Source organism: Pinus tabuliformis, chromosome X (assembly GCF_031772625.1).
Source record: "Pinus tabuliformis cultivar Carrire ecotype Pingquan chromosome X, CPIR1, whole genome shotgun sequence".
In the NCBI taxonomy this organism is placed as follows: Eukaryota; Viridiplantae; Streptophyta; class Pinopsida; order Pinales; family Pinaceae; genus Pinus; species Pinus tabuliformis.
This window is the reverse complement of record NC_142308.1, coordinates 485,841,910-485,863,954: the sequence shown is the minus strand read 5'-3', so window position 1 is coordinate 485,863,954 and position 22,045 is coordinate 485,841,910. Positions and strand designations below refer to the sequence as shown.

General features: G+C 36.9%; 1 protein-coding gene across 2 annotated transcripts in view; it reads right to left on the bottom strand.

Annotated features, from left to right (window-relative positions):
• Window positions 1-22,045, bottom strand: part of LOC149140790 (synaptotagmin-5-like) — a 156,051-nt gene that overhangs the window by 13,647 nt on the left and 120,359 nt on the right. For both annotated transcript variants that reach the window (XM_089452969.1, XM_089452968.1), the window contains exons 6-7: window positions 17,897-17,998; window positions 17,712-17,786 (exon numbers count right to left, since the gene is read on the bottom strand). In XM_089452969.1, coding sequence (XP_089309095.1) covers window positions 17,712-17,786; window positions 17,897-17,998 — 177 coding nt within the window. The remainder of the gene's footprint in view (window positions 1-17,711; window positions 17,787-17,896; window positions 17,999-22,045) is intronic.

The following is a 22,045-nucleotide window of genomic DNA, read 5'->3' as shown; positions in this document are numbered from 1 at the left end:
AAAAACAAATCTTGTCATCATTGCCCATTGTCAAGAACTTAGGAAGTACTATTAGCCTGCTACATAATCATTCTATGATGCATGATGAATCATTGCAAAATTTAAATAGCAGCTAAACTTTACAGACTAAAAGTAAAATTTAATAAAACTGTAAACATGAACAAGTCATTAAAACTTAATTATAAATCCCAAATTAAGAGTCTAGAAATTAAGAACCTTGTGGGATTGTAATGTATATCATAATCATTCAGAATAACCGTTATTTACATAGCACAAAGAGTATTACCATCCCATCATTTACCTTATAACATTAAGCGTTAAAGATGAGTTAGTCATTGTAATGTTTATTTCAGGAGTAACAAATGTTATGTACAAAAGCAATAATGTCATAAAGTGAAATAAATTATATATAATAAATGATGTTTATGTTAATGTATTCAAGGAATTGGTTGATTGGTTCCTAAAATGAATAATGGAACTTGCTACATATATAGACAACACCACTAGTAATTTGGTAGCACATTGATATATCATCTTATCTCTTGTCTAGTCTCTCCTGCTTGTCTCTTGCATATATTTAACATGGTATTAAAGTCATGGTGATTGTGGCATAGGGAAATTTCAAAGGTTCATGCCAAGAAAAAGTCTATCATAGACATGTAGAAAGAGACAAGTTCAAATTGAAGGCAAATTAATTCATGGAGTATAGTGACTATAAATTGTAAACATGAATAATTCATTAAAATTTAATTAGAAATCCCAAATTAAGAGTCTCAGACTTCACCCTACCACTCGACTCTTACCTCCCCTGTAACCTTCGCTCAAAGTTCTCTCAACTCTATTTACCTTTGCCACCATGAATGGATTTCTCTATTCAGCGTTTACCTTCGCCCATCATCTTAGACTTTGCTTGACTCTTACCTTCAACCCTCACAACTTGTGTCTACCTACCCAATCTGATTTTGGATCAATATCTTCCAACAAAATGGGATTTGTATTAGGTCTTTTGTTCAGCAATTGGTTGCACCTTAGCCAAAGGTTGTATTAGACACAAACTAGATCATTTAACTATTTTCATTCCAAACGGTTTCTCTTCTTCGTGTGAATCCTTTCAAAGACAAACCAATTGCGTTAACACCCAGAAGCACTGCAAGTTTGACTCAAAATATGAATTGCAAACTTCTGCAATTGAGGACAACGGCTACCAAATGCCTCCCACCATTGTGCTACAAAAAACATAGTTGTGTACTGAGCTAGCTCAACAAATTATATCGAAATTTCAAATTATAAACAATTTAACAAAATAAGAATTTGAAAATTGAACTTGTTTACTTTGCTCATCTACTTCCCTTGCGATCCTTGCTAGGTTCTTGCCAAAGGTACTTGTGGCTCCACTGAAACCAGTGATTTGTCAGTGTATCTCCAATTGGTCACTCTCCTCAGGGACCATATGCTCAAAGCACTCAATCATGTTAGAAAATCAGAAAGGAAAAAAGATTTTCTTATACTTGATAATTACTTGTGATATTCTTGATTTCTTATTAGATTTCCTTTATATCTTCTTTCTTTTTAGTTCCTCAAGCAATTACCAATAGCACATAAATCAATGAACACCAGATATAGGCACACAACCAGGAAAAACCCCTCTCTAGGGGAAAACCCAGTCAATAATTCTTCCTTTAATAGATTTCCTAAGATAATCCAAACTCTAGACCTAGACACAAACTTTCCTCCACACCAAATCAGCCTTTTTCTTCCTTTGCAGATGATCCTATTTGACCTGGCAGCAGCAGCAACACTATGCAGCACTTTCTTGGACCCAGTAACTTCAACCTTGCTTTCAAAACTTCGATCTTGACTTAGGAACTTCGATCTTGGCCCAATACAACTTCCTAAGGCAACAGCACCCAACAACAACAACTTCGACCTATACTTGTTCTAGCAACAGCAACTGGCAGCGACATCAACAAGAGAAATTTGATCTTCCAATCTAGGGCATGAGGGAGAGAGAGAGAGATGCACCAAATTTTTTATTTTCCTTTTTTCTTTCACCTTGACCAAACTCGCACTTCTTTAGCCCTCTTCCTTCATTTCGCACATTTTTCGGCTTCCAAAGAGATATCGAACTTGCTTGAGATGTTCTCCAAATGAATTCTAATTGCTTCTTTTATAGCCTTTAGGTGAGGTCAAATAGCCCTCCTTGAGGCCGACTTGATCATCTTAAGGCTGACTTGGTGTGGAGGCAACATATTTCATTTTTGACTCAATACTAAACCTTTTTACATGATTCAAAAGCCCAAGAAGGGTCTCTTTAAAAGTACAATGACTCTATTAACTCAGAATAAATCCTAGAAATCCTCAATGGGGACTTTGACCTAAAACATGATGACCCAAGCATGAAACCCATGCTTTAATAAGTCATAATAATAATAATTATTATTTTCTTTATTCTTTTGACAAGTACATTACATGATGACTCAAATACATTAATGAAGACCCAACCTAGTTACATTTTCCAACACTCCCTCTTAACTAGGGAGGTATTCATCATTATACAAGTACAAGGAAGATCTCAACTATATGAACCATGAAGAATTTTTAGGCACCACAATGCCATTAGCTAGATTCCTGACCAGAGCAATCTATCCATTGGTCTCTCAACAGTTTAGGCAAGATAATGTCATGCACTAGATTTCTGACCAGGGAAATCTATCCAAGTGGGACTAAGATGGACTCAAGCTTTTAGCTTCTTTAGATACCATCAGGCTTACTTACTAACCATCAACCCAAGGATCCAGGGATGTATCCGAGGTTAGAGCTCTGTGACCAACACCACCCTCCCAACTTCGGGACCTAGACATCAACACAAAGTGTTGGCCAGATGTCCTCCTAGGAAATGCTTCACTCACAAAACCTCAACCTCTCCCAATCAAATTGATCGGTAACCAGCATGCTATCAAAACCTTCGAGAGACTTACTTATACAAACACAACCCCAATCAATAATATACTTTCACATGTTCATAAACAAACACAAACCTTCAAGGTCTTTCAGACAACTAATGTTGCTTCTCAACACAGTAGGACTATCAACCAAATCTTTGATAGAAGATTCCTCAATCATACACTTTCCTTTCCTACTTCACATGCAACAACATATCCTTCAAAATGCATTCTCCAATCAAAACTATGCTATGCCCTCCCTCTCAACTAGGGAGATTTCCTCTATCCAGGCTCCCTCTTAATCTCAAGGAGATTTCTTCTATCCAGGCTCCCTCTTAACCTAGGGAGATTAGCTTCTTATTGGAGAATCTTTCATGGCTTCCATCTTTCTTATCAAAGTCATTCATATATCATGCTTATCACATCAACTTTACTTGCGATCATCTTCACCATCTTGAAGATGATGTACCTGCACAACTTAGATAGCAAGTACAACCAAAACTATAGAAGCATGAAGTTAGCCATATCAAAATCTTATATTAATGGAAGCATTCGACTTTACAAACATAATTAGCAAGAGACTATACTTCAACTTCTTGCCCAAATTTTCTTACAAACCCTAAATCACATCAACAAATCAAAATATTAAACTCATCTAAGGTTCCAATATTATTTCAACAATATGACAAGTTCTTTCATATAGCAAAATCTAGAAACAATTCAAACAAGTAATGCGTCTAACAACTATCGGAATTCATATGTTAGACTCCTCACTAGGATTTCATACATATCCTAGATTTCATACGATAGCTTCAACAATCAAAACCGATCACACCTTAATCCACATAACTAGCTTCTACAACGGTTTGATGTACACCCTAGATTTCTCAATTACACAATCTCAACAATCACTATATAGATTCATAGATTCCAAATTGTCATATCACACATACTATAGAATTTAACTACTACTAGGGTTTAGCTGCAAAACCCTAGATTTCCCAAACAACATCATCCTAGAATATCAAACTTGGACAAGGGCTTATAGTAAACCCTAAGACTTATGACCATCAGTAATTAGGCCAAGACACATATCCAGGAATTCATTATCATGCATAAGCATATCATATGTCAGATAACATTATTAGGGTTTCAACCAAATGGACACATATACACCTACGGTTTTATTCCTAGGATCTTATTCTAAGACATAACAAGCGTTTTGCTTATAGGCCCAACCAAACCCTAAAGATTTAGGGTTTCATAACATAGCAAAGCAAACCCTACTATACCAAAACTTCAAAGGTAGACTGCATCATTCAACCCTAACAAGTTAGGTTTTAATGATCATACCAAAACCCCAAACATGACATCATCATAAAAAACTTCAAATATCATTTCCAAAAACCCTAAGCAGGCTAGGGTTTCACACATTATAATACCCTTAAGTTGGGATTTTCCAGAGAACCTTTCTAGGATTCTATATAATCAATCAAGAATATGAGGGTAGATTTATCAAATGATGAATCACCCAGAACAAGAATCATTATGATTCAATATAGCTAGACATAACGATGTTAGTAATAAATTATCAAATGAATAAACCTTTATTATGAAGAGATCAATGTTTTGTAGTTTAAGGCATACCTTTGTTCCTTGACAAACCTTGTCTTGGGAGGCCCTCTTCTATACTCCTTGAGGATTTAGCAAATGTTTTCCTAATCAAGACAATAGAGGTAGAATGGTGATTAATATGTAATATAACCAAACTTAAATAAGTACATGAAACCAAAAACTGAAAAGAAATGAGATACTTATCTTTGGGAGATGTTGAGGGCTCCCTCCAAAGCTTGAGGGATACCTATAAACTTATAAAAACAATAAAAATGTCTTTTCCAAAAACATGTTAAAACCTATAAATACTAAACATCAAAAATACAAAATAGAATATCTAAGACTAAAAGCAAAGGACTTAGTAGTGTAAGTCCCTTATGTCAGATTCTTCGGGTTTGGCTTTCTTTAGGGCTTCTTCTTCAGCAATATTAGCTTGATCTCTTTCTCTCTTCTTATTCCTTGGATTGTCGGGACAGTCACCCCTGTAGGGACCCTTCTTATGACAATGGTAGCATTTTACCTTGGACATGTCTACCTTCCTTTGCAGTCCTTTCGATTTCTTGAAGTTTCCATTGTGATGAGAGTATGTAGGCATTTGAAACTTCTTCAGGGTTGGCATCTAATGAGATCCTTAATTCTTCTTGGCTGCAAGCAATCCATAGTTCTTCAAAAGTGGGAGCTACCTTCCAACTGTTAAGTCCTGCAGCAAATGCACCCCCAGAAGGTGGCAACCCTAATAGAGCAGTGATCATAAGTTCTTTGTCTGGAACAACTTCATCAATGGCCAGAAGATCATTTTTGATTCTTGCTATTCTCGCAAAGAAGGAGGCCATTGTGTCTTCTTTAGTCATCTTTGTAGTCCTTAGTTCATTCTTCAAGCTTGCTACTTGACCAATGTTCTTAATAGTGAATAACTTTGACAAGGGCTCATACATTTCTTGAGCATGGTGTCATTTATTCCTTCTACCATTAGATTCATGGCCACTAATTCTAATTCTCTGAACTTCAATTTATCAACATCACTGGAGTCTTTTGTAGGCTTCTTTACTTTTCCTTTGACCAAGTCTAGTACTTTGTTCTTTTCAAGAATGAGGTCAATCCTCTTCTTCCAAGACCTGTAGTTTGAGGCTCCTTCAAGTTTGTTCTCTCCCTTGATTGAGTTAGACATTGTCCTTGAAGATAGTAGACTTCTTCCCTTGAATAATCCTTTTGAATGATTCCTTGATCAAGTACTTGAGACTGCCTTTTTCTTCTTTCTTCACCAAAGCTCTGAAACCATGTTAGAAAATCAGAAAGGCAAAAAGATTTTCTTATACTTGATAATTACTTGTGATATTCTTGATTCCTTATTAGGTTTCCTTTATATCTTATTTCTTTCTAGTTCATCAAGCAAATATCAATAGCACATAAATCAATGAACACCAGATATAGGCACACATCCAGGGCAAAACCCTCTCTAGGGGAAAACCCAGTCAATTATTCTTCCTTCAATAGATTTCTTGAGATAATCCAAGACTCTAGACCTTGACACAAACTTTCCTCCAAAACAAGTCAGCCTTCTTCCTTTGCAAATGATCCTATCTGACCTAGCAGCAGCAACAGTAGCAGCACTATCCAACACTTTCTTGGACCCAGTAACTTCGACTTTTCTTTGGATACTTCGATCTTGACTCAGGAACTTTGATCTTGGCCCAATACAACTTCTTGAGGCAGCATCACCCAACAACAACAACTTCGACCTATACTTGTTCTAGCAGCAACAACATGTAGCAATTAGCAACGACATCAACAAGAGAACTTCGATCTTCCAATCTAGGGCACAAGGGAGAGAGAGAGAGAGAGAGAGATGCACCAAAATTTTGATTTTCCTTTCTTCTTTCACCTTGACCAAACTCGCACTTCTTTAGCCCTCTTCCTTCACTTCGCACTTTTTCTGGCTTCCAGAGAGATATCGAACTTGCTTGAGATGTTCTCCTCCAAATGAATTCGAACTGCTTCTTTTATAGCCTTTAGGTGAGGTCGAATAGCCCTCCTTGAGGCTAACTTGATCATCTTAAGGCCAACTTGGTGTGGAGGCAACATATTTCATTTTTTACTCAATACTAAACCTTTTTACATGATTCAAAAGCCCAAGAAGGGTCTCTTTAAAAGTACAATGACTCTATTAACTTAAAATAAATCCTAGAAGTCCTCAATGGGGACTTTGACCTAAAACATGATGACCCAAGCATGAAACCCATACTTTAATAAGTCATAATAATAATAAAAAAATTATTTTCTTTATTCTTTTGACAAGTACATTACATGATGACTCAAATACATTAATGAAGACCAAACCTAGTTACATTTTCCAACAAATCAATCCATCTCTAACCTCTCCAATCAAAGCTTCTGCCTCTAGAGCTTTATAATGATACCTTGGGTTTAGCAAAAACCCAACTACATGTATAGGGCGATGGAGTTGATTGTTCCATCTTTGATCAATGATTTCCCAAATGGGCCCATCCTTAGCCACCCTATCCTTGTATGTTGCCTTTATTTGCTCCTTTGCTTGATCAATAGCCTCATAAATGAAACCCATAGCCAATCTTTCCCCATCCAACAACCACAACACCTTAACTAGTGGCTCAACAACCTCCACAATCTCTGTTGTATTTTTCCAAAATATTTCTTCATTAACTTTCGTTCTCACATATTTGTCATCTTGTTTCCGAGCCCATTGACATTCATTCCATTCATCACTAGAAAATATCCTCTACAAGTTTCTATGTTGGGAAAGCATAAGATTGCAATGTCAAAAAATGACTTGCAAATCTAGTGATGGCAGGCCTAACAATATCCTTGCCCCCTATATTTTTCCTCATCAAGTTCAAAATTGTTAAATTGGATAGCTCATATGATGCAACTGATACTTTCATTGGATTCCTCTCTTTGAGAGGTGTAGGATTGATCTAAATATCATCTCATTCTGACATGTACAAATGGAATTATGAATTTATTTTGTTTATGGACAAATTGTCAAGGTCGGCCAACAAACTAATGTAGGCTCAGAAGCCCAACAATCACGTCTATTCATCCTCAACGTTTGCATATAAAAGGTGCCTTTGCCTCATTTGGGCATCACTCACCTTCTCACTCATCTCTCTCTCTTCATATGATTGGGTACGGATTTCAAGATAGCCTCTCTCCACACATGCGAAGAAGAAGAAGATTGTTTTTCTACGTTGACAGAATTTCAAGAAAGTTTGACCAAGCATTGACCAGCAACATTGACCTATTTGACTATGCTTTTTGTGGGAGACTTTATGTTTGGGCAGGCCACATTTTAGGGCACAAAAATCGAGGGAGTCTGTACTATTTGACCAGCGTTGACCAAGTTTGACTAAGTGTTTTTGGACTGTTTTTGGGCTGATTTGATTTGTTGTTGGAGGTTGAGTTGACCGAGTTTGACCGAGCTGTTTTGGAGGTCAAAATCTGCCCTGTTTGACCAACGTTGACTTTCTGGTTAGGGCTTTTTGTGGTTGTTGTTTGACTGAACAAAATTCACTTTGATTGGGCAAGTGAATATTGCATATTGTACTCTCTCTCTCTGTTGGACTTTTGAAGAATAGTAACAAGAATTGATCAAAGGGTTTCCCCACATTGGGGTTTGTCCCTAGCTAGTGCCATATCTTGTGTCCTCTTGTCTTGGCTTGTCTTCTACTGTTTTATTTATGTTCTATTTGCATTTATTGTCATGTTAATGTGATTGCTAATCTGGAAATTGATATTGGGCTAATAAGAAAATTGAAGTAAATTGCTCTTAAGCATAGAACATACCATTGTTATCTAAAATTAACGAAAATCCATGAGTGATTGTAGATATATTTTGTTGAGCTTTTGGCATTCTCTACAGTGTTCTTGATCCAATCTATCTTACCAATATCCAGTGGTCTATGCAATGTGCAGCATATGGGGTCCAAAATATGGTTTTGTGTTTTTCCTCTAACATTTTACCAGCAAGAACATAGTTAGAGGCATTATCTGTGATGATCTGAACAACATTATCCACCCCCACCTCTTCAACAACCTCATCCAAAAGCTAAAACAAGTGTGCATCTTTCACCCTATCAGATGCATCCACTAATTTTAGAAACATGGTTCCCTGTGGGCAAAAGATAAGAAAATTTATGATGGTACGGTTCCTTTGATCATGTCATCCATCTAACATGATGGTACACCTGTTTTCGCCCATGAGCTTTCGAAAACTTTCAAATATTCATCAATAGACATAACCTCTTTTTGCAAAAGAGATCCCCTTAACTCATGCATAGTAGGGCCTTCAAAGCCCTTTCCAGTAGCAAATATGGTATCAAACATAGGTTCATAATATGGTGAACGAGAAGCATTGAAGGGAATATTAGCATCATACCACCATCTAGCTATGTAATCACAGGCATTTTATCTCAATTCTTTCTTCCAATGGTCATCTGAAGTAGGTTGCATTTGACCTCTATTAGCTTGAGGACCATGTGCACTATCAGAGGGAGAGGAGGTTGTGACTATGAAATAACATTTGATATCACTCTTCTTTTTAATTTTACCCTTACCCTTTTCTTGAATAGACTCCAAAGAGGGAGGAACATAGTGAAAGGGATTGGATGCATCAGTGCAAGGGATAAATGAATAGCCCTCATAATCAAAATTGGAGTTGGCAGCCATCATGTGTTTTATAATCCTCTACCTCCCTATTCTAGCCTCTATTTCTTTTTGCCTAGCTTTTTCTTCCTTAAACTTCTCAAATTTTTCTAGCAACTCCTTAATATCCCCAATTTCTTCTACTGGTGCTGCACATGGAACAATTTGGCCTCTAATAACAGCCAAGTGTTGTTTCAGCCAATGAATGCCCCCTCGACCTCCCTTAATTTTTTTATGACAAAATTTGCAATGAATTTGATTATCGATTATCTCAACATATGCCCAAGCAACATATTTCATTCTAGGAGCCATTTTCTGATATTTGGACTTGGAAATGAAAGGACAAAATCTGAAAATGAAAATTTAAAAAAAATAAACAACTCTTCAATGTTCATTTCTTTTACAAAAATTGCACTTTTCAATTTTCAGTTTTGCAAAAAAAATAAAGGGTAAATTTGAGAAGTGAAAAAAAAATACCTCTAGGCTCTAGCCTCCTCAATGTTGCTCCAACAATCCTCACTGTTGCTCCAATGATTGCCCAAGAGGCTCCTCAGTTTTGCTCCAAAAATCAACTCCAACTCTTCACAAACTCCTCACAAATGCTCACACAAATGCAATGAGATCGCTGTGAGGAAATGTGAGGGGTTGGGTAACTTTTATGGGCTTGGGAGAGAGGGTAGATGAAGTGAGAAAAACTTGAAACCAAAATAATAAATTCGCTTTTGGAGTCTTCTTTTTTGCTGCAGACCAGCTCAACCTGATTATGACAAGCTCAGTGGAACTAGGCGAGTCGTGTCCGGCTCGGCCAGTTCAGTTACACATCGACATTTGGTCCAGTTTTTGTACCGAGCCGGCCCAGGCAAGGGTCCGGCTCAGTCAACTAGGCCGAGTCTGATTCGGACTGGCCTGGTTTCAAAACATTGGTTGATAGTGATGCTTCAAGGCACTTTACTAGTTACAAAGAAGTACTCTCTAATCTAGTTGAGAGGGAGACAGCTTTGAAGATAATTCTTGGAGATAACTAGAGATATCCCATATAGGGATCTGGTTCCATTTCTTTCCATCTAGATCAAGGTAAAACTTTGACTTTTCAAGAAGTTTTATATGTACCAGGTTTAAAGAAGAATCCTGTGTCCATATCAACTTTGGAAGATAAAGGAATGAAAGTTTCTTTCATAAATGGTAAAGTTCTCACTTGGCCATCGAGATCCAACATGAGAGATGCCCTCACTCTGGGATCTAGATGTGAATGACTGTACAAAATCAATGGAAGACCTATTCAGGCACTAATCCATGACATCGGTCATCAAAGTGAACTTGGCCACTGAAGGTTTGCTCACTTGCACTACAAAGTATTACCTCATGTGAGAAAGATGGTTTTCGGAATGTCGGAAATCCAATCTGATCATGGTGGTGTTTGCCAAGGATGCGCAAGCGAAAAGCAAGTGAAAGGACCATTCCCTGCAAGCAAAAGTAGAACCAGTCAAGTATTGCATCTTGTAAATTTTGATTTATGTGGACCAACGCCTATAACTTCGCTTGGTGGTTACTTGTATTATATTATTTTTGTGGATAGTTTATCTCGCAAAACATGGATTTATTGTCTGAAAATAAAAAGTCAAGCTTTTAAAAAGTTCAAAGATTACAAAGCTCTAGTTGAAAAACAAACTCGAAAGTAGATCAAAATTTTCAGATCTGACAATGGAGGAGAGTCCACTTCTAGTGATTTCATTGACTTTTGCAAAGAAGTTGGAATCAGAAAAGAGATCATTGTGCCATATAACCTAGAACAAAATGGTGTGCCGAGAGAAAGAATAGAACTATCATGGAAGCGGTCAAAGCTATGTTGCATAATGAGAAATTGCCAAAGTTCCTATGGGGAAAGCTATGAACAAAATTGTCTATGTTCAAAATAGAACTCCTCACCATGCCCTAAACAACAAGACTTCTAAAGAAGTCTTCACTCGTGAGAAGCCGGACGTTGGGCACCTGAGGATCTTTGGTTGTCCTATCTACTTCCATGTCCCAAAAGAGAAAAGGAACAAGTTGGAAGCTTCAGGTAAGAAAGGTGTGTTTGTTGTTTATTGTGATAATTCTAAAGCTTACAGAATATACGTACTTGGTCAAAGAAATATAGAATTTAGCAGGGATGTAACTTTTGATGAAGATGCAACTCTTGGAAAAGCATAAGACACTCCTCTTTCTCCTACTAATGTTGATAGTCAAAATGATGTATTTGAAATACAAGAAGATCCTCAAGCTAAAACTAATCTCGCGGATGAACCCATGGAGCCCATGGATCCTTTGGATCCTCCTCCATGTGATCCTCCTTCTAAAAGGAGACCTTTATGGCTTCATGGCACTCTTCAAGATGTTGATAAACACGCTGCCCCTAGAGGAACTTTCAGAGAAAACAGGAAACCTTGTCGGTTCCAAAGGAAACCTTGTAGCCATGAGCAACATTATTCTAGTTTTACCATGCACTTTGAAGAAGTTGTAAAGGCCCAAGAGTGGAAAGATGCAATGGCTGAAGAATGTGAATCTATCATTCATAACGATGTATGGGAAGTGGTTCCAAGACCCCAAGGTAAATCTGTTGTATCTTCTAAATGGTTGTATAAAATTAAACATGGTGTTGATGGCAATATTGAAAAATATAAAGCTAGATTTGTGGCTAGAGGTTTCTCTCAGAAAGAGGGAATAGACTATGATGAAATTTTTGCACTTGTTGCCCGTTACACCACCATCTGATCTATTGTAGCTCTAGCTGCTAGCCAAGGATGGTCTCTTCACCAAATGGATGTGAAGATTTATTTTCTGCATGGCTTCCTTAAAGAAGAAGTATTTTTGGAGCAACCACAAGGCTTTGAAGTACATGATCCAAAAACTCATGTGTGTAGGTTGAAGAAAAGCCTCTATGGTTTGAAACAACCTCCAAGAGCTTGGTATGCTCACATAGATAGCTTCTTGATGAAGCTTGGTTTTACCATAAGCAATGCAGATACAAGTCTTTACTTTAAGACAATCCAAGGTATGCCTTTGATTTTGGTGTTGTATGTTGCTGATTTATTTCTGACCGGTAGTGAACCTCTTATTCTCCAGTGTAAGAGGGACTTAGCTTCTGAATTTGAAATGAAAGATCTTGGTTTGATGCAGTACTTTCTGGGCCTGGAGATATGGCAAAAATCTGGTGAGATTTTCCTTTCTCAAGAAAAATATGTTGTCAAACTACTAGAAAGGTTTGGCATGACTGAGTGTAAGTCCGTGAATACTCCAATGGAAATGAATTTCAAGGAGCTTTGTGGTAATATTGCAGGACCTGATTTGGCTAATCCTTCTGAGTAGCGTCAACTAATTGGGGCACTGATGTTCTTAGCGAACACTAGACCAGATATATGCTTTGCAGTTAATACTCTGAGTCAATACATGATTAAGCTTGCTCACACACACTACGTTTCTGCAAAGCATGTGTTAAGGTACCTACATGGGACCATCATTCTTGGATTGAGATATATTGTCGAAGATGTAAGGCTACATGGATACTCTGATGTTGATTGGGTTGGTAACTCTACTCACAGAAAGAGCACATCAGGGTGTTTCTTAGCCTTAGGATTTTCCATGATATCTTGGATGAGCAAAAAGTAAAAGTTTGTTTCCCTTAGCATGGCTAAAGCAAAATACATTGTTGCTAGCATGGCTAACTATGAGGCAGTAGGGCTAAGGAAGCTTTTTGGAGAGTTGTTTGAGCAAGTATTGGATACTACAGTAATTTACTCTGACAAGAAGAGTGAGTTGATATCTTCTGGATTCATCGCATTCATGTTTTTTGTAATCGACATTTTGAACCAACCTCTGTGGTTCATCATCAGGATTTGATGAGCGAATAAGTCAAAGATTAATGGCATAATAAATAGAGGACAAGGTTAGGATGGGAAAACTGTCGGCTCCATGCTTTCCCATCCTAACCCTGTCCTATATTTATTACCCCATTAATCTTTGACTTACTCACTTATCAAATCCTGATGATGAACCACAGAGGTTGGTTCGAAACGCCAATTACAAAAAACATGTATGCGATGAATCCGGAAGATATCAACACACAAAATGCAGATCGGGGAAGCCTCAAATCTATAATAAGAGTGAGATTCGACTTGCTGAAAATCTCGTGTTCCATGACAAGTCCAAACACATTGAGATCAAATATCACTATATTTGGGATATGGGGCAAAGGAGCAATAAGACTTCATCATATAGCGATTGATGACGACATCACCAATATGCTTTCCCATCCTAACCCTGTCCTATATTTATTACCCCATTAATCTCTGACTTACTCACTTATCAAATCCTGATGATGAACCACAAAGGTTGGTTCGAAACGTCAATTACAAAAAACATGAATGCGATGAATCCGGAAGATATCAACACACAAAATGCAGATCGGGGAAGCCTCAAATCTATAATAAGAGTGAGATTCGACTTGCTGAAAATCTCGTGTTCCATGACAAGTCCAAACACATTGAGATCAAATATCACTATATTTGGGATATGGGGCAAAGGAGCAATAAGACTTCATCATATAGCGATTGATGACGACATCACCAATATTCTTACCAAGCCTTCACCGAAAGGAAAGTTCTTGGTTTTCATAGAGTAGCTTGGACTAACAGAGGTGACCCTTCCTAAAGAGGGTGGTCATGGATGATGAGCCTTGGATGTGTGAGATCCTTGTCACGTGTTGACAAGTGGATCCCACCAAGGGGTTATGAACCTTGTATGAGCGAGATCCTTGTCATGGGTTGACAAGTGAATCCCCCCAAACAGTGATGAGCCTTGCATGTGCGAGATCCTCGTCATGTGTTGACAAGTAGATCCCCATAAGCGTGTGTAGGGTGATGGATGTATCTCCCCTATGATGATTCTTCTTCATTAGATTATAACATCATTGTTTCAAAGCAGAGATCCTTGTATCAGAAAGAAATTCCTCCCTAGCTGAGAAGGAGTGTTGAAAATTGACAGCTATGGGATGAATTTCCTTGAATAAAAGTTAATTTCTGACCTTTCTAAAGTGACTTTTTAAAAATAAAAAGTCATGTCTATTTTTGCAACCATGACTTTCCAAAAATAGTAAATCACCTTCCATCAATTCGTAATCATATATACATGATGGAAATTCACTTAACTTGTCCTTAATCAATCTCAATTGTTTAATTTTTAACTTAATCATCAATATTATTATTATTATTACTATTATCCTCTTTATGATATTATTATATTATTATTAAAAAGAAATTCAAGTCTCTCAATCATGAGACTCAATCATGTCATATGTAACTCCCCTCAATTAATGCATATGTTACTCTCTCTCTCTTAATGGATTCATTCCTCTCTCTCTTTAATGCTCTTACACACCTCTTACACTCTCTTACACACTTTAATGACTCGTCATAAAAAGATTCCTCTTACACCTCTTTAATGCATAAGTTACACTTCTCTCCTAAATGCATAAGTTACACTCCTCTCCTAAATGCATAAGTTACACTCCTCTCCTTTATGGCATAAGTTACACTCCTATTTTGGCATATGTAACTCCTCCTCAAGGCATAGGAGTTACTCCCTCATGAATTCAACCTCCTTGCTCTTCCTATATATTTGTGTCTCTCATCCTCACTTGACACACTTACTTGTGCTTGTGAAATGAGAATTTGAACTTGAGAAGGAGAGAGTTGGAGAGTCTAGAGGAAGTTTGAGAGAGAAAGAAAGAGTCTTGAAGAGCCAAAGTGATTCAGTGTTTGCATCATCTACTTCTATCAGAGCTCATCTTCAAATTTGGGTTGAACAATTGATTTATAATAGAAAAGGAATCTCGTTGGGTTTTCCCCTTGTGGGTTTTGCCCTGGTCATTGACCTAACTTCTCCTGTCTCATTGAGTTCTTAGCTATCTTCCATTGTGCGTATGGCTTATATGGTTTATGTTCTATCTACAATTACTTATTTTGCAGCATAAAGAAGTTTTGGAATTAAGTGATTGTAACAGCATAGAACATCAAAATTTCAACATTTTTGTAAGGATATATTTATCTTTTGCACCTCAAAGTGGGTACTAGGACAATATTGGTACTTTGAGTTGAATTTTGAGTACTCACATGCCATATAAAATTTCCTAGTGCCACTTTTTAACTTATTACATACAAAATTACTAAAAATTCTCATTTTGTGCAAAATTTGTAATTATTAAAAAATCTCATAAAAACCTAATGCAATTTCGTACGACTCTAGATAATGCCTAGCACGATAATATACATTGACCCTAGACTTAAAAACACACTCAAGGCCCAATTATTAAGATACACTCTAGCCTTGGAGATTATAAGTGAAACTTAATTAGTTATTTGTCGCTACAAAGCGAAAAATAATTAATTAAGTGAAAAAATCACTCTAGAGCAACTTCCTTGGTAACCAAGTCCCAAGGGTCTAAGTTTGTTACATAAGTTCATCATGCTAGTGTCATTTTATACAATTTCCCCGTGGGGGTACGGAATATGCATAGATGAGAGAGTAGATAGAGAGAAAAAGGGAGCAAAATTGCCCTAATGCCTTCTAAACTTCAAAAAAAAAAAATATTGGGGCCCTGTCCACTGGGCAATGGACTCTGGATCCCTGTTATGTACATCTGAGCAAGTAACAGAAAGGTTACAACTTTTAGCGAGTGTTGCAAATATCATTTCAAGGAATATATTGCTCAGAGTATGGAATGAAACTTATTAGAAATATCAGGGAAAACATCGACAAGCATAAACTTGGACATGCAAAACTTGGGAAATCAGCAACCTGGAAATTTGAAAAAAAATTGTAAATTCATGAGAAATTGGATATTTTCGCAACGCTGGTTAGAACTGCTAGACTCAACTCCACTCCCCTAAATTACAAATTAGAATTCTCTTAAGTGAAAACTAGGATAGATCATAGTTGTTGTCAGAGACAGCTTCAAGAGAATTAGTTTTATTTCCCTCTAATTGCAAGTCCACTCATGAATCCATCTAGCAGCAAGCATATCACAACATATATGTCTTGAAAGTTACTTACTGAGACTGATTGTTGAAATTCCAAATTACAAAATAATCTGAGCCCTCTAGTTGTCAGGTAGAATTGCAAAGAGTTGAAATATGTAGCTAGGTTCGGTCTTCATAATGACATATGTAATCATGATTTTATGTATTTAATGAAAAGGGAAAAATAAATTGATTATTGTTACTCTTGAGGCATGGGTTTCATGCTCAAGGGAGATTTATTTTTAGGTCAAGCACCCATTGAGTGCTTCTAGGGCTTGTCATTGAGTCTACAAGTCAATTGAGTCATTGTCATGTATGAAAGACCCTTTTGGGCATGTTACATATTGTAAAGAAAATTTATTTGAGTCAAAAGACCCTCAAAGACCTTGTCATGGTGCAAAGATCAATTTGACCTACATGAAGGGAAACTCAGCCTAAAGATAGCAATTCATACACCTCAAAATCCTATAAATAAGAAGGAACTCGGCCTCATTTGCACACGCTCTCAAGCAAGTTCGATCTCCCCAAGTTAGAAGTTGGAAAAGGACGACGAACAAGAAAAAGAACAAGATCGAAGTTTTGGGCCTCTCTCTCTCTCTCTCTTTGTTAGGGTTTCTACAGTTACTGGGCAAGTCGAAATTCTGAAGCTGCATCGAAGCTGTGAAGTTGCATCGAAGTTATGAAGTTGCATCGAAGTTGTGAAGTTGCAAGTAGGTCAAAGCTGTGATAGGTCGAAACTGTGAATCTGCTGGAGAGGTCGAAATTGTAGTAGAATCTGTTGATCAAAGTTGCAAAAGAATTTGTTGGGCAGAAGAATTTGTTGGAGGTCGAAATTGCAGTAGTTGCTAAGGAACTACTAGAAGCAAAGCTCGTCAAGGCCCTTGATCTTGGAGGGTCTTGGTCAAGGGTCAGAAGTCTTGGAATTCGTCAATTGAAAATTCTATAAGAAGAGAAGAATTCTTGTGGGTTTTCCTCTCAAGTGGAGTGGTTTTGGCCCTGGCTGATCACCTATATCTTGTGTCCTTTTGTCTCACTGTTCTTGGTAGTAGTTTGATGAAAAGAACACAATAATAATTAAGGTGAAAATTAATCTAATCAAGATAAGCAAAAATACATCACAAGCAGTTACCAAAGTAAGAGAAATCACATAATCTAGCTGCCCCTAGATTTCTCAACACAAAGATCAGATGGTTTTCAAACTTTCACACGAAAATCAAGTTTTAATCTGATTTAGTTCTTAAGAACAATACTTGAGGATGAGCAGATATTGAAATTTGAAACTGATAAAATATTATTGTTTTTGCAGTGATTAAATGAAACTAACCTTCCAAAGGTTAGTAACCAACTAAAAACAATTGTCTTTGAATGCTAACAAAAAGAACTTGGAAAAAGCATTAGGAAAAATCATTATGCAAGTTATTCTTACCTCTATGGCACCAGACAATCCTGGAATAGACTTAGTATTGCCTCCAATAACCTTCAACGTAAAGTCTAGCCTTTTCTGCAACCATGATAAAATGTTACAAGAATCAAGCAGCCATAACATCTTCATTAACAAATGACTGCTGGGAAGCCCATGATAAATGTATCTCAAAAAGGTTTTATTCTCACCTTCTCCCTTAAAGAATATGTAAGAGCTCCAAAGCATGGGAGTTCATCTACAAGAGGTTTGAAAATTAGTCGGAAAACACCAGTGAAACTCACATTCTTCACCTGAAAACAGATAACATTATTAAAGTCCATTTCAACTACTGCCTTCTTTAAAATGGCAATTACAATTTTAAATAATCAATGTGCTTCTACAACTCTCTCTTTGAAATCAACATTTATAATTTTATAGCGAGTACAAGTGCCACAATATAAAATATGCAGGGCTTGTGGTGATAAGGAAATATCTGATTAGGAGCGTTGAGTGCTCATAGTAAACCCACTGTTTCATTCTGCAAGCTTCCTTTTTCTGAAATAATGCTTCTTAGATCATACAGAAAATTCATATTTGCATAAAACATAACAGTAGTTACCCTATTACAGCCAGAATTGCAATAAGGTAAGCATAAGTAGAAGCAAGCAAAAAAAAAAAAAAATCACCCTTCCTTTGGACCTACTTTGGTCAGCCAATTCATCACTAGCTATCTTTTGAAATGATTCAATAGTAAATATTTGAAGAGATAAACAAGACAGTTTATCACCGAGTCGCAAGAAGATTTTTGCTAATATAAAGATATTGAATGATAAGAATGATTTATAGAATGATGATTACAATGAACCTCATGACGTTGTAATTATATGTATTGACTGGTCACAAGGTAAGAAGTATGTCCTTTGACCTTCCAATAATCTACTTGTTATTATATAGAATTTATTATTAATATTTTTATTATATTAATTATATTTATAATAATTATGTTTATTACGTTTTTACCTTATTGAGAAAGCTTTGTCCTCTAAGCATAGTAAATTGGACTCTCCCAATCTGAGAGTGTTCCTGACCATGTCATCTTTGTCTTTGATTGGTTTTAGGGTTTCCCAATCGTAGTTCGTAAGATCTTTTGCAGAGTTTGCCACTTCCACCGCCCTATGAAGAGTCGAACCTGATATCAGGGAATCATTCTCCGATCCCAACCATTGGCCATATAAGTTTTTAGCCATATCAAAAAAGAATTGCAGAGTTTCTCTAAGTTTTTAGTAGGTAAAAAAAAAAGCATCAAGAAAAATTACTCCATTGAGAAAAAAAAAAAAAGATAGATAGAACCAGAAAAAAAAAATAAAAATAAAAATAAAAAGAGAGAGGCATCTACAATTCAAAAAGAAAAAAAAATAATAGCTAAATAAAGTTAAAAAATAAGTGCAGTTTGGAAAAATTTAAAGCAAGGCACTGCAATACCATCCGCCCACCAATATAACTGTTGTACAGTCCACAACATCCATTGTGCCTATTACCCCCACTAAGCAACCCATTATAGAAATCATGACACCCATCGACAATAGTTCCGGAGATCCAATCTAAGGATTTTAAGGAGCATTATGAAATTGACATTGTTCGCACACCTGTGGCTCCCTAAATTGTGGAGTATCGTAAATATATAAATGGATAACCATCCAATGTCGTACATAAAAAAATTCTGAGCATTTGCTTCAGAGAAACATTGAAGCAACAAACCATATGTCAAATTGTTTGTTGCAACAAAAATATAGTATCGACAACAGTTCCTCCACGTGGCTTACTGTTTCAAGCGCATGCAGCCACACGTTAATCGTGAATATAATTCCTACTCGACAGGTTTGATTGCTGAAGCAAGTGTCGTGAAGGCCCTAGCCACCCTAGGGACCAGCCCCTTTAGCATGCAGATATCTAAAAGAGCGCAAGAGCATTTCGAGAGACTATGAAGCATACCATACAACCATCATATCTCTCGTACATGACCCTTGGGCCATCCATTGTGCATCATCAGAGTTTTGTTTTTAATTTTTATTTAGGAAAAAAATTACTAATGTAAAAAAGAAAGTAAAAAAAATATATATATATTTAAATTACATAGATCAACAAAAAAGGACTTAAGTTCCATTCAAGTTAAAAGGGGGGCCAATTCAAGATATAAAAGGCTTTAAAAGAGAGACAGAGAGAGGATTATTCTAGAAGGGAAGAAAAAAAAATTAAATTAAAAGGGTTATTTGAAAAATTAAAAACAACAACAATTTCTATCAAAATATGTAATAACTAGGTTTGGTCTTCATAATGACATATGTAATCATGATTTTATGTAAAGAAACAAATAAATTTAACATTGTTATTCTTGAAACATGGGTTTCATGCTCAAGGAAATTTATTTTATAGGTCAAGCCCCCATTGAGAGCTTCTAGGGCCTGTCATTGAGTCTACAAGTCAAGAAAGTCATTGTCAAGTATAAAAGACCCTCCAAGACCTCGTCACGGTGCTAAGATCAAGTCAGCCTTCAAGATGTGCAAGTCGGGCTAGCTAGAAGGACAAGTTGGCCTATTGGACAAGTTGTGAAACCTGTATAAAGGAGCACTCGGCCTCATTCAAGCACACACTCACTCAAGCATCTCGTGGAAGCTCAAGGTGAGCGAAGATACCTAGCAAAAAGAAGAAGAATTCAAAGAAGAGAAAAAAAAAGTTTGCAAGAACTGTTTTGGGCTATTTCTGTTCACACGTGCAAGGAGATTAGGGCAGAATTCGTTGCAGCAGAACTGAAGTACAGTCGCCTCAAGGAGGCTGAAACAAGGTAAGAAAAGAATCTTTCTTGCAAATTGAAATTCCAAGGAAATCAACTCAAGTCAAGCAAAGAAGAGAGGCAAATTTGTCCATATTCTAGTCACACGTGTGAACTAGGATTTCTGCAGAAGAGGCCGAAATCAGAGACCTGCAACAGCAAGCCAAAATTCTGAGTAAGGGCCGAACTTTGAAGTGGTGAAACAAGTTTGACCAGCATTGACTTGGAGGAATAGAAGCTCATCAAGAAGTTTTGACTTGGTCTTGGAGGGGTCTTGATCAAGGGTCATAGGTCTTGTAATTCGTCAATTGAAGTTGTATAAGAAGAGAAGATTTCTTGTGCGTTTTCCTCTCAAGTGGAGAGGTTTTGGCCCTGGTTCATTGCCTAAATCTTGTATCCTCTTGTCTTATTGTTCTTTAAGGTTTGGTAGTTGTTTGATGAAAAGAACACTAAACATAATCAAGAGAAGAAGAAGTTAATTAAGTTAATTCAAACACATTACAAGCAGTTATCAAAGCAAGAGAAATCGCCTAATCTTGCTACCCCTAGATTTCTCAACATGGTATCAAAGCTAAGGTGACTACATTATGATTAAGGAAAGGCAACTTGAAGGAGGACCATCAAAAGGAGTATCAAGAAAGGTCAAGGCATCGAAGCATCAAGAAGGACTATTCATCTCAAGGATCATCGCATCTCAAATAAGAGATGACCTCAAAACCCTAGATCAACCAAAGAAGGGTTCTACACTTGAAGCATTCTTGAGAAGCTCACGCTATCATCACAAAGAAAAGTTCTCAAGGACCCTACCTCCACTCAAAGAAGAACTACACATTGAAGCATCTTGAAGTCTCTATATCCAAGGGAAGCAGGAAGAAGCACTACCATCATCATCAAGGAATCAAGGTGATCTCCCTCTTCTTGAGTCAAGGATCACTATCAAAGCATACTTGAAGGAAGACATCTTCATCAAGAAGACATCTTCTATTATCAACATCATCAAGAAAGGCATCAAGTTGAAGATTTCATCATCTAGGAGTATCTTCACTTGACAAGTATCTTTATTTCTATGTTTGAATCTATCAAAATGATTTCATTTTTCAAGGAAGGCAACAAATTGGTTGGGTCATCAAACTTTCTTGGATGGAAGAAGATGACAGATTTGATCCTCATAGAAAATGAAGTTGTTGGACATGTTAAGGGTTCAATCACTAAACCTCAAAGGAAGAAGCTCAAGCTCTAGCCTAGGAAAGGGGATATAAGGGCTCAAAGGATCCTTATAGAATCCATCAAGAGATGACCACAGTTGTGCTCAATGCACTACCTGATAAATGGGGCAACTTCGTATCAAGCATCTATGGAAAGAAGAAATCAACCCCATTCAGTGAACTCTAGTCATTATGTAAGATTGAAGAAACCAGGTTAAAAGCAAAGAGCAATGTGGGACCAGGGGAAGTTGAACGAACAAGTTCAAGCATTTGCTGCCATGGCTAAGAGAAAAGGAAATTTTGGGAAATTTGGTTCTCAAAAA